At 48.0% G+C, this 12,627-nt stretch overlaps 1 protein-coding gene across 1 annotated transcript; it reads right to left on the bottom strand.

The window, feature by feature from the left end:
* Positions 1 to 3,713: 3,713 nt before the first annotated feature.
* Positions 3,714 to 11,063, bottom strand: KRT84 (keratin 84). Its single transcript, XM_068971418.1, has 9 exons — positions 10,542 to 11,063; positions 9,113 to 9,321; positions 8,448 to 8,508; positions 7,895 to 7,990; positions 6,810 to 6,974; positions 6,567 to 6,692; positions 5,858 to 6,078; positions 5,403 to 5,434; positions 3,714 to 4,063 (listed from the first exon to the last, which is right to left on the bottom strand). Exons 1-9 carry the CDS (start codon positions 11,061 to 11,063, stop codon positions 3,714 to 3,716), a joined length of 1,782 nt encoding a protein of 593 aa, XP_068827519.1.
* Between the last annotated feature and the right edge of the window lie 1,564 nt (positions 11,064 to 12,627).

The raw sequence follows: 12,627 nt of genomic DNA, 5'->3' as shown, positions 1-12,627 counted from the left end.
GAATAAATGACAGATTGAACAGCATGGTGGTGATGAGTGTGGGTTCTGCACTCAGAATGCCTTTGCTTTGACCACTGGGCCTTGATTTTGTCATCTGTCTAAAGTGCAGTTATTAAGGTGCCTACTGGATAAGATTGTTGAAAGAATCAAATAAGTTAAAACACAAAACACACTAGAAACCCTGCTCAATTCAATCTATATTAAGTATCATTCTTGCCTGTTATTACTTTTGGCCACACAGCTATTAAGTAGAGAATCTGGGATCTGAACTGGGCTTTGCACAAACCAGAGTTCACAAGTTTGATTGAACCTTGTGTCATCTTTGTGGGAGAATCAATGTCTTAACAATATTGAGTCATGATTCAGGCACATAGGATATAGCTCCATTTACTTGTCTTCTCTGATTTCTTTCATTATAGTTTTATAGTTTTTAGCATATTGATCCTTTTTAAAGCTGTATGCTTAGGTATTTCTCTGTTTGGGTGCTATTATAAGTGATACTTAAAATGTTTCTGTTTTTGCTAGACTATAGAAATGCAATTAGTTTTTGTATATTGACCTCACATCCCTTAATCTTACTAAACTCACTTATTAGTTCTAGCAGGTTTTTAAAAAAGAGAAATTCCTTGGAATTCTCTATGCAGAAAATAGTGTCTTCCAAAAATAGGAAGAGTTTTATTTCTTCCTACCCAAACCATTTGACTCCCCCCCCTTTTTTATATGACTTTTATTTCTTCTTCTTGCCTTAGTTCATAGGCTAGGCCAGCTTGTGTCATACTGACTAAATATGATGTGAGCAGATACCCTTATCTTTTCCCAGTCTTCGGGAAGACATCATTCAGACTTTCACCACTAAGTAAATTGTTAGCTATGGGATGTTACTTTGTTGATGAATTAATTTAGTAGATGTTATTTAGATTACTGAAGTTCTCATCTATTCCTAGTTTACTGTGAGTTTTTTTTTTTAATTGTGACTAGATGTTGAATTTTGTCAAATTCTTTTGTGCGTCTATTAGGGTAATCATGGTTCTTCTTTTCAGTCTGTTTTTTTCTTGGCTGCACGGGGTGTTTGTTGCTGTGTTTCTTCCTTTTCAGTCTGTTTTCTTTTTGCTGCGCCGGGTCTTTGCTGCTGTGCAGGCTTTCTCTAGCTGCGGCGGGCATGGGCTACTGTCTAGCAGCAGCGTGTGGGCTTCTCGTTTCAGGGGTTTCTCTTGTTGCAGAGCATGGTCTCTTGTGTGCAGGCTTCAGTAGTTGCAGCTCATGGGCTTGGTTGCCCTGTGGCATGTGGGGTCCTGGTTCCTGGGCCAAGGATTGAAGCCACGTCCCCTGCACTGGCAGAAGGAACCCTAATCACTAGAGCGCCAGGAAAGTCCCACTTTGCAGTCTGTTGATATCATAAATTACATTAATTACATTAGGCTTTTGAAAGTTGAACCAGCCTTACATTCTTAGGATAAACTCTACTTGTCATGATGTGTTATCCTTTTCTTTGTTGCTGTATTCAATTTACTAATATTTTATTTTTTACATGAAGTTTCATAACATGTATTGATTTGTAGTTTTTTTTTTTCTTATGTCTTTGGCTGATTTTGGTATTAGGGTAATGCTGGTCTCATGAAAGGAATTGGGAAAATTTCCCTCCTGTTATGTTTTCTGGAAGATTCTGAATTTTTCCTTAAATGTTTGGTAAAATGCACCAGTGAAGGTATTTGGGCATGAACTTTTCTTTGTAGGAAGATTTAAAAATGCACATTCAATTCCCTTAGTAGAAATAGAGCTATTCAGGTAGGACTGGCTATGCAGTTTATGGGGCTTAATGTAAAATAAAAATGCAGAACCCCTTGTTAAAACTAATGATGATGAGAATAGTCATTAAACCAAGTGTGGGGACTTACTAAGGTGTGGGATCCTCTGCTGTTGCACAAGACACACACTAAGAGTTCTAGTCACAGTTCCAATGTGTATGCATGTGTGTACACACACACACATGCACATGGGGTTTCTTGTACCAATAAGCAGCTGGGTGTCCCACAATTCAACTCAATTCTGACACGTCTACCTGGAGACAGCATCAGATTCCACAGGTCAAGGGTTCAGTCCTACAAGACTGTCCACCCCAACTCTGCTTTAGATCCTAGTTGCAAACCCAGGTTACCGCCCAGACTTCTGACCAACTGGCTATAGACTGAAAGTTTAAAAACCTCTCCTTGGGTTTGATTACTTTGCTAGAGTGGCTCACAGAGCTCAGAGAAACATTTTACTTAATAGATTGCCAGTATATTATGGAAGGATAAAACTCAAGAACAGTCAGATGGGAGAGATGTATAGGGCAAGGTGTGCGGAAAGGGCCTGGGGGCTTCCATGTTCTCACCAGGCACACACTGCCCACCCCCCATATCTCCACATGTTCACCAACCTGGAAACTCTTGGAACCCTCAGTCCTTTTGGAGTTTTTATGGAGGCTTCATTACATAAATCATGATTGATTGATTCAACCTCCAACCCCGCTCCCTTTCCTGGAGGTCAGGGAGGGTGGATTGAAAGTTTCAACCCTCTAACAACATAGCTGGGTCTCTTGGCCCCTACAATGATCCCAGAGGAACTGGGGATGGGGTGGGACCTAGGGAACAAATGGAAGGGTTTGTCTTGGTGGGAGGAGGGTGGAGGGCAACACATGGAGGGAAATGGGCTGCTTGGCATTCTTTTTCAGAGCTTTTGCAGTATGTCTCATCTCCCTTGCTGAACTATGTGCCCCTCCAGGGAGGGGCCTGAGGGCTCTTTTCTTAGTACGTCCTCTGTCCCAGGACACAGCCTCTTAGCAAGTCCCCAGGGGAGTGAGCTTGTGGAATCTAGGAGGCAAGATCCCCCACCCCCAGCATGACTGGTAAAGAGAGGCCAGAGTCCTAGACATGTTAGCTTGCAAGTTTATTGAAATTCCAGCAACACAAAGAGCAGTACAAACAGGCACCCACCCCAGCCCAGGCCTCCTTGGAGCTTTCAGACATAAACCCTCTTGCAGTGGAAGGCTGGACTTCCCTCACACCACCAGCAGGGGCATGGAGTGTTGCAGGGCCCGCCTCTCCACCAGCACCCATCCACCTCGTGGACTCGCATGCCGGGGTTAAACCAACACCCCAGGAAGAGAAGCAGCCAGGACCGATGCCACTTGGAGAAGAACCATCTCTGGGGACTCAGGGATCCCTTGGGCCACTGAAGATCGTGGCTCCTTCTGGGTTAGAAAGAGGAGGAAAGAACCTTCTGCCAGGGAAAGTTAGGAGAGGGAAGCAGAGGCTGGAGGGCTGAGGACCCCTGCTCTGTGGACAGCCAGCTCTCCATTCTTGAAGTTAATCCAAAGTTAGGATGGTGATGGTGCCCAGGCACATCCTTTCTGGCATTGAACTGGTCCATTTCTCCCCCAACATATTGGTTTTTGTACTTTCTTTAGGCTGTTGGTCTGGGTGGTGAGGAGTGACCCAAAGTTAGGAAACTGGGAGTCAGGGAGAAAGCCAGTCCTTTGGGGCCTGTGGATGGAGTGACTAAGAGATGTAAAAAAAAGTCCCCCCAAAGGACAGAGACCAGACAGAGCAGCCCATGGCTTCCCAGCAGGAGGGGTACCTAGAGCGCCCTCCAGCCTGACTCAGGGCACCTTGGGGACAGAAGCAGAAGGCGTGGAGATGGTTCTTCTGAGAGCGGTGGCTGGCCAGAGCTTGCTCTCAGCACTTGGTCCGGTGGGAGGTGGTGGTGGACACGAAGCGGACGGTGGAGCTGCGGCTGCTGCGGCCGCCGCTGCAGCTGCTGAAGCCGCCCTCGGTGGGCAGCGGGCAGGGGACGCTGGGAGCGCAGGCTTCGCCCACCAGCACTGAGCCCCCTCGGCAGCCGGCGCCCAGCAGGTCCCCGCCGCCCACGACCCGGGCCCCGCCCACGCTGGAGCTGCAGAAGCCGCTGGACCGGATGTTGCTGCTGCTGCTGATTCCGGAGATGGTGACCCCGCCACGGCAGAGGCTGGAGCTGCTGAACAGGGACTCGGGCCCACACACCAGGCCACCCCGGGAGCTACTCACCGCTGCAGGAGGAAGAAACCCTCAGCGAGGCTGCCTCACCCTCCACGCTGCCTTTGCGGGAGGGGAGAGGACAGGCAGAAGTGGCCTGGGTCCCAGGGGTTCCTACTGTCTACGTAGTCAATACCCACTTTTCCGTCCTTTTGCCTGGGTGACTCAAAGGTTGTGACTTGACTAAAGTCCAAATGGACTTTGACTTTAGTGGAGTCACTAAAGTGACTAGAATGAAACGCCTGGTCTAAAATGAAAGAGTTCAGCCAGTTTCCCAGGTGTTGGCATACAGCTAAGTCCACTGTTATTTATATACGGCCAAAGTCTGGTTGGGTTGTGTGAGGGTCCTGGTGAGCTGAATTATCCAGTAGCCTCCACAGTAAAGCCACAGGGCTTCTTCCAGTTACATCTTGCCACTTGGCAATCCCCACATTGCCCACCCCTAAAGAGGGCCCGTTTTCAGTTCCTCCTGACGCACTAAATGGCTGTGCTCTCTAGCTCTCTAGTCTCCACTGGACACACCTCCATGACCCAGGTCTCTAGTCTGATTAAGCTTACTTAACTCAACCCCCATTGGTGGAGGGCCCCCCTTTCTGCCTTCTCTTCTCACCAGAATCCTTCCTGCCATCAGCGACCCACCCAGTTTAGCATATACAGCTGTGTATATTTGCACTCTTGGATCAGAAGTCTTGGTTTGAATTCCGGCTGTGCCCCTGACTCTCTTTGTGACTGCTGGCAAGTCACATATTTTTTTCTTTTTGAGTAAAAGGGAGTTGCCCAGGCCGTTCTCCCCCTGGGGCTTTGAGGATTAGGTTGACAGTGGATAGGACTCATCTCAAGAATATTATAAATCTGGAGCGCTGGGTCTGGGTCTTGTCTTCTTTGTGTCCCTCCCTGCAGTGTCCAGCACAGGTCCTGTGTACTTTGGGCACAACCAGTGCTTTGGCAGCAGCTGCAAGGGGACTTGCATTCAGCCTTGTCCCATTCCCTGGCATCAGCAGAGGAGGGAACTTCCTGGCACAAGCCTTTCCATTCCTTCCTTGGTCTTTGCCCTTGAAGGACAAGGTCACTGATGGCAAAAAGGCTGACTTCTTGAGCCCTCTCCCACCTAGCAGGTTCTGCAAACCTTGGTGACTTATTGCTTAGCTCTGGGGAGGCAGGCTTTGGGGATGCCTTAAGACCCAGGTCAGCTAAGGATGTTCTCAGTCCAAGGGCCGGATGATCCCTGCTCCCCTGGCTGTCATGGCCAGTCCAGCCATGGGCTCCTGACCTCAATGTGGGCTTGAGTTGAAAGGAAATTTGAAGGGTCCTAGGAGAGACACGTATGAAGAAGAAGAGACTGAAGGGTCTTACCTATGTCTACTGGTCCAACACCTTCACAGATCCTGAAAAGAGAAAGAAGCAAGTCAGTTCACAACCATGTTGTTCTCCGAAAACCTCCCTGCTATGAAAGGGCTTTTTTGGCTGTGTGGACAGTGGTTCTCACCCATGTCTGCATAAGCATCTGGGGAGTTTTCAAAACTTAATGTCCCTAAACCCTCCAAAACTATTGAAGCAAAATATTTGAGAGAATGTCTTCTTTTTCTTTTTTTAAACAAGCTAACCAATCAAGCAGAACTCTCTATGATTTGATGCAGTCTGTCTACAAGCTTGCACTTAGAGGCACAAGAACTAGAGCCATCTTCTAAACCCCTGCCAAGGGCAATCCAACGAGGTTTGTAGGAAAAATTGTTCCTGGTTCCTTCCCCAACTTAGACTTTCTAGAAGCCAGAAGTCTGACCTCCAATTGCTGCACTGAGAGCACTTACCGGATCTCCTCGCCTTCGAGCAGGCGCCTGTAGGTAGCGATCTCGATGTCCAGGGCCAGCTTGACATTCATGAGCTCCTGGTACTCCTTCAGCTGCCGCGCCATATCCTGCTTGGCTTGCTGCAGCGCACCCTCCAGCTCCGCCAGCTTGCATTTGGCATCATTGAGGGCAGCTTCTCCCTGCTGCTCAGCCTCAGCCACGGCGGCCTCCAGCTTGCAGCGCTGTGGGGAGGGCAGTTTGCAGATGAGCTCTGGCAGGGACTAGGGGATCCTCAGGTTGGGCTAGAAACACTGCCCCCTGTCTGTGGGGACACAGCCTGGTTCCAAGCCAGGAATGGCTTGTCATCCTGTCGTTTGATGTTGCCAGGGAGTGGAACATTGCTTTTCTTCCATTTTCATCCTCACTGATTTTGCACTTACTGATTTCTGTTGCTTTTAAGACCCAGGGGGTCCAGAGAATAAAGCCATTCTTTTTGCCTTGCTTGCCCCTTTAAGTGAGCCCAAGAGCTTTCCTTCTATGTTTTCAGAGATTAAGAGAGTCTCTCCTTTCCTTCCACATTTTCCTCCTCCAGGAAGTCTTCCTGGACTAATTCTTCCCATCCCTCTGTTTCTGGGTCCCAGTTGCCTCCCTCACATTATCCACCTTGGGCTCCCCAAAGCTTGGGGCTCTGCCTGTCTTCCTTATGGGGCTTTCTTTTTCCTTTGCCCACCTGAGCCTTGGCATGCTCGATTTCTGCCTTCAGCCTCTGGATCAGCCGGTTCAGCTCATTGATCTCATCCCGAGTGTTGCGCAGGTTGTCACAGTGCTGGCCAGCTGTCACTCTCATCTCCTCATACTAGGGGTTGGTGGAAGAAAGGGATGCTTCGAAGATTGGGTCAAGATCACAACCCACTTTGTCATCTTTGTCATCCCAGGGCTGCCTGCACCCCTTTCCCAGCACCCTCCTGCCCACCTTGGTCTGGTACCAGGCCTCCGCATCAGCCCGACTGCGTCTGGCGATTTCTTCATACTGGGCTTTGATATCGGCGATGATCCCATCAACATTCAGGTCCCGGCTGTTGTCCATCTTCACAATGACTGATGTCTCTGAGATGTGTGACTGTAGTAACTGGATTTCCTGTGTTGGACGATAAGTGAGACAGATGGACTGACTCCCATCAGTGGGTCCCATCAGTGGCAGGGGCTTTGTCCCAGGGTCCCTAGGACTCGGAGTCAGGAGACAGAGCATTGCTTATTTCTTCAGGGCAAAGCAACAGAGCAGATCATGCAAATTGAGGGCAAAGCAGAGGAGGTGACTCCAAACCGCTTCAGCTTGACTTTAAACCCTTGTCGTATACGAGGAGGCATCCCTTCAACACCCTAACTTGTTTAAGTGACTAGTAAAACTGTGGGGGGCCTAGGGATTTGTGGAGGGGAGTAAGAACCATGATAAAGCTTGAACTTTTCTTTGGTTTAGCCACACAGTGACTGTGCCAGTCGTGGATCTTTGAGAGCTGACAACATTTTAGAATGATGATCTAGGAGTTCCTACACCTCAAGTCTCAGGAGACTTGGCAGTGGGGATGGGAGAGGGCTGAGAACTGGTCTGCTAGGCTATGGCCTCAAAGGGAGATTTCTTCAGCCTTTCTGCTCAGAGCCAGACATTCAGTTCTGAAATTAGATCTATCCCAGACCAAAAAGACCTTATGAAGCAAAAGATAGCTAGTTCATTTGACTAATTAGGTAACACATGTTACATCTCCCAGCAAGTCAGTTTTCCAGACTCTTCTCATCAGAAGATAGGAAGTGACATGCCTAGACCCAAAACTTTCCTGGCCATCAGTAGATTGGCCAACAAGGAGTTGATTCATAGACCTGAGTCAGGCTCCCCTTACCTTCTCCACTTGTCTATTTATCAGCATTTAGGGAATATAGATTCGATGGGAAGAAAGATGCATGATACCGAATATTAGCAAATACACTAGTCCAGTGAATCCCCCAGGGAGTCCAGGCCACACAGTGATCTCCTTGGATGGCTCAGAGGGGATGAGCCCTTACCGCCGTGTACAGCATTTTCAGGAAGTCGATTTCCTGAGTTAGGGCGTCCACATTGGCCTCTAGATCGGCCTTGCTTAAGAACGCTGTATCCACATCCTGCACCAAAGAGAGAAGAAGAAAATGCTCATTGTCTGTGTACTGTTTAGCCTCCCCACCTTGGCAGATGGGTGGGAAGATCAGACCAATCTCCACAGGGGCAGGCCAAGTGGGACAGGTGGGAGAGTCATGGGGTGGAAATACAGCTTAATGACTCTTGTTCTCCCTTGGACAACGTAAAACCCCCAGGGATGCTGGACCTTTCTCGATGCTCATTTAGAGGCAAGAAGAATCTGGATAATCCAAGACTCCTAAAATGTCATCTCTTCAAACCTCTCCTCTCATGAAGACCCTAAGTCATTGGAGACCAAATCAGAACTTCGAAGGGAAGCAGTAGTGACCTTAGGGGGTCCACTGTGTGTGAGTATTCACAGGGCTGCCCTGGCAGCGTCCTGGGATGTGGAAAACATTTGCATGTCTGGAGGGGAAGTCTGCCTGGGCCTGTTGTTCTCCTTACCTTCTTCAGAGCCACGAACTCGTTCTCAGCACTGGCCCGAAGACCCACTTCCTCTTCATACCTGAGTGATAAAGATGAAAAGGATGCGTTCTCTCCCTGAACTGAGAGCTGATTACTCCCAGCTCACCAGCTATCACCTTTTATGACCTCTCTTGCCCCAGCCAGGAGCCTGGCTCCCTCTTGCCATCCTCATGTTCTCCACTCTGCCCCATCTTTAAGACCTTTTAGACCCTTGGTTTCTCCAAATCCCTTTTACTTTCTCAAATTGGGTGCAGGGCTTGAAAATCTGAACCTTGGCTGTGGTTCTCTGCTGGAAATGCCTTAGGGTCACTGCACTTGACCTTAGAAGAAGTAGCATCCTGCTTGTGGCTGGACCTGGGCATTGTTTACAGAACCAAGGGTTTCCTTTTTTCTGCGGTCAACTCACCCATGTGCACAGGCAGGATTAGGGACAGATTATGCCCAATCCCAGGTCTCTATTCCTCAGGACCTGCAGGGGGCCTCACCCTCCTGTACATATCACTGCCCTGCCCCTGTCTCCACGCTGGGAACTGAAACCAGCATTCAACTCTGATCCTTCCAGGGGTTCCCATCTGAGCTTGGCTGCTGCACTGGGGACCAGCCCTATGCCCGTCCTTGGTCCATATGGTCCAGATGCCACTCACTTCTTCTTGAAACCCTCAAGGACATCCTGCATGTTGTTCCTCTCAGCCTCCAACCGGGCCCGATCACTGCTCACTACATCCAGCTGCCTGCGTAGGTTGGTGATGTAGTTCTCGAAGAGGGGCTCCAGGTTGCTCTTGGCACATTTCTGCTCTTGGAGGAAGTTCCACTTCGTCTCTAGGAGCTTATTCTGCTGTTCTAGGAACCGCACCTAAATCCACAGAGGCAAATACAAGGCAATTGAGTGCTCAATATGATCACCCGTGTGTGGACTAGTTGCTCAGATGGTCAGAGGTGACAACCTCGTGGTGACCACTGTTCCCTTTTTTGTTTGACTTTCAGTCCTGCTAACTCAGAAGAATCTGGCAGAGCAGGTCTGGGACTCTTCCTCACACTCAGCCAGGCTGAGCTACAAACAGAAGCTTTGAAACCAAAATCTTCAACCATTTCCCCTTTTACACTCTGAGAGAGGGGAGGGCCAACTCACCGGGAATGCAGAAATCGATTCCACCTGAGCCGAGTTGGCCTACATCTGAAAACCAATGTCAGTTATCTCTGGCAGGGAATGAAGAACAGAGTAAAGTACGTTTGGGCTGGGATGTGGCTTTAGGAGGTGGGAACTCTCAGGTCGTAGGTCATACTCATCACCCCAGATATTCCATCAACTGAGACTTACAGAGCTGGAGGAGAATGTAGAGACCATTTGCTCCAACCCCTCATTTCACATGAAATGAAGCTCACAGAGGTGAGTTTACAGTCTCAGGCACAATCAGAGAATCCCCACTTCATGGAGACATGAATCCCCGCTTCTGGGATGTCAGTTCCACCTCTTTGTTCCTCTTATCAACCTGAAGATCAGTGACCACCAGTGATCATTCCCTACTGTTTCCCTCAATCTAGGCGACTTGGCTGAATCTGGATATCCCCCTTGCGGGGAGGGGTATGAATTCCTGTTTTGTATAAATTTTGTACAAATTACTCAACTCCATTCTCCATTTCTTTAAGCCTGAACAGGTGTGACCACTCATCCTCAGAAACCATGAAAACTTCAAAGAGAGCATGAGGATATCAAAGGACAAAATCTTTTAAACCTGTCCTAGCCAACACCTGGTGGAGGTGTTCGTGTTTCTAACCTGTTTGGAAGATATTTCTAAATGACTAGGTTGTTCAGATCCCTTTAGGCATCCAGTCAGTGGCTGGATATTCCACCACCACTGTCAATCTCTCCCTCCATGTAGTGCTTCCTCAGGCTCATCCTTGCTCTGCAGAAGAGCGACCCAGAAATCATACTGCATGCCTTTGGTTGATCCCAAAGGATGTGGGGTCAAGATCTGTGTCCTGGGTCTAGATCAGTTCTTCCTGAGTGAAAGTACACCCCAGTGCATTTAGCTCTCATCGTCCCAGACCCAGAGGCTGAGCTATCTCAAGTACCTTGTCGATGAAGGAGGCAAATTTGTTGTTGAGGGTCTTGATTTGCTCTTTTTCATCCCTCTTCACTCTCTGGGCATTGGGATCAATCTCCAGGTTGAGCGGGGTCAGCAGGCTCTGGTTAACAGTCACTGCTGTGATGGATGGGGCTGCTGGTCCTCCAATTCCTCCAACTCGGTAGCCAAAGCCAGGGCTGCAGAAGCCATAGCCGAGACCACTTCTGGCTCTAAACCCCAGGCCAACACAACTGCCAGCCCCAAACCCTAGACCAGCACCACTCCCATCACCGAAGCCAACTCCATAGTAGGTGGGTCGAGGGCACACAGCTGCTATCCGGGGTGAGCACGATCCAAAGCTGATGACGCTCTGACTGCCAAAGCTGCTAAGACCCCGGAAGCTGGGCCCGCTCCTGCAGGAGACAGAGCTGACCCGGAAGCGGTTCAGGTTCTGAGGGGTCACTGCTGAGCAAGAGCTGAAGTTGCCCACACAGCGACCAGAGCTGACTCTGTAGGAGCGGCAAGACATGATGATGTCCTGGGCAAGAGCAGAGTGGCGACTGCAGAGCGGGGAGAGCTGGGGCTGGGAGTCCTCTGGGGCTAGTGGATCCCTCTCACCCCTTTTATGTGTGTGGGGATCTGAGGATTGGTCCCATAAAAGTGAAAAAAGCCACTTGGAAGCATTTATGAGCTTGGGTAGTTAGCAGAAACTCTCCATGCCTGTAACCTTCACAGTGAACTAATCTCAGACACACCTATTCCCCTCAGAATCAGGGCCATAACATCAAACCTATAAACATTAAAAACACATAAACACATAAACATTATTGTCCTATTTTTCCCACAGGTCCACCATAATTGCCATTATGGGGACATTAATTTTCTTTGGTCTTAAATCCAATAGACTTTCCATTGCAAGTGTGGCTAACCACCAGAAAGTTAGAATGGTAACAACTCCAGCAAGAGGCTTGCAAGGAATGCAGCTACACAGATAATCCCTAAATAAATGAGTGTATAGAAGAGGGGCAGGGTCTTCATGGCTCCAAGAAAGAAATGATATGGTGAGAATACAATTTACTGCATCCCTGTAGATGGATTAAACAGTCCAAAAACCTTTTGCAGTGTTTCATCTATCCTCTGTAATCTGATTTGACTGTTCACATAAGAATTGAATCATCAGTGAAGCTCATTTGGGTTAATGTAATACATGTCTGATTTGAGACTCTCAAAGGACATTCATTCATTCATTCAGCAATTACCAGATACTCTATCTCAGGTAATGTGCTTGGTGCCGAGGGTATAGAGATAAAACAGGTGGTCTCTGTATTCCTGCTGGCGTGGGGAGATTTTCTTGAAGACTTCTACCAACCAATAGTTTTGTGACATAATTTGAGGCCAAAACATGCCAATGATTTGGCCATGTATCTGTGTGGAAAGTTAACCACATGATTTTGAACCTCTAAAATACACATTAGGGATATCTGCAGTCTTACCTATGTAGCTTCCTTGCATTATAGATGGAGAGACAAATGTTGACCTTTTCTGTTCTAGAAAGTGGCATGATTTGTCCTGCTTATCTGTGTCTGGGGGAACTTGTGCTTGATTGGATGCTTACTTGGGATTCTGTCAATACTTTGGAGGGGAATATGAGCTTTTGACTAGAGCCATCCATCTCAAGTCTTCACTCTTTCCTTCCTTCTGGTCTCTATACCTTTTATTTCTTTTTCTTGTCTTACTGTATTAGCTAGGATATCCAGTATGATGTTGAAAAGCAGTGGTGAGAGAAGGCATCTTTGCCTTATTCCTGATTTTTGGTGGAAAAGCTTCAAGTTTCTCGCAGTTAAGTACAATGTTAGTTGTAGGTTTTCTGCATATAGAAATTTGTTTATCAAGTTGAGGACGTTTCCGTCTGTTTCTAGTTTGCCACTGTGCTCCATAGAGCCAGGTATCAGGTGCATGTCTCAAAGGGAGAAGTAGAAAATGATAATAACACAGTAGTTCTTGTGAAGATTGCCAGCAACCTCCATGTTGCTAAATTCAGTGGTCCATTCTCCATTAAATTATCATTTAATTTAGAAGAATTTGACATAGTT

Source organism: Capricornis sumatraensis, chromosome 4, assembly GCF_032405125.1.
Source record: "Capricornis sumatraensis isolate serow.1 chromosome 4, serow.2, whole genome shotgun sequence".
Lineage (NCBI taxonomy): Eukaryota > Metazoa > Chordata > Mammalia > Artiodactyla > Bovidae > Capricornis > Capricornis sumatraensis.
The sequence above is the reverse complement of the archived record's forward strand: the minus strand, read 5'-3'. Positions and strand labels throughout refer to the sequence as shown.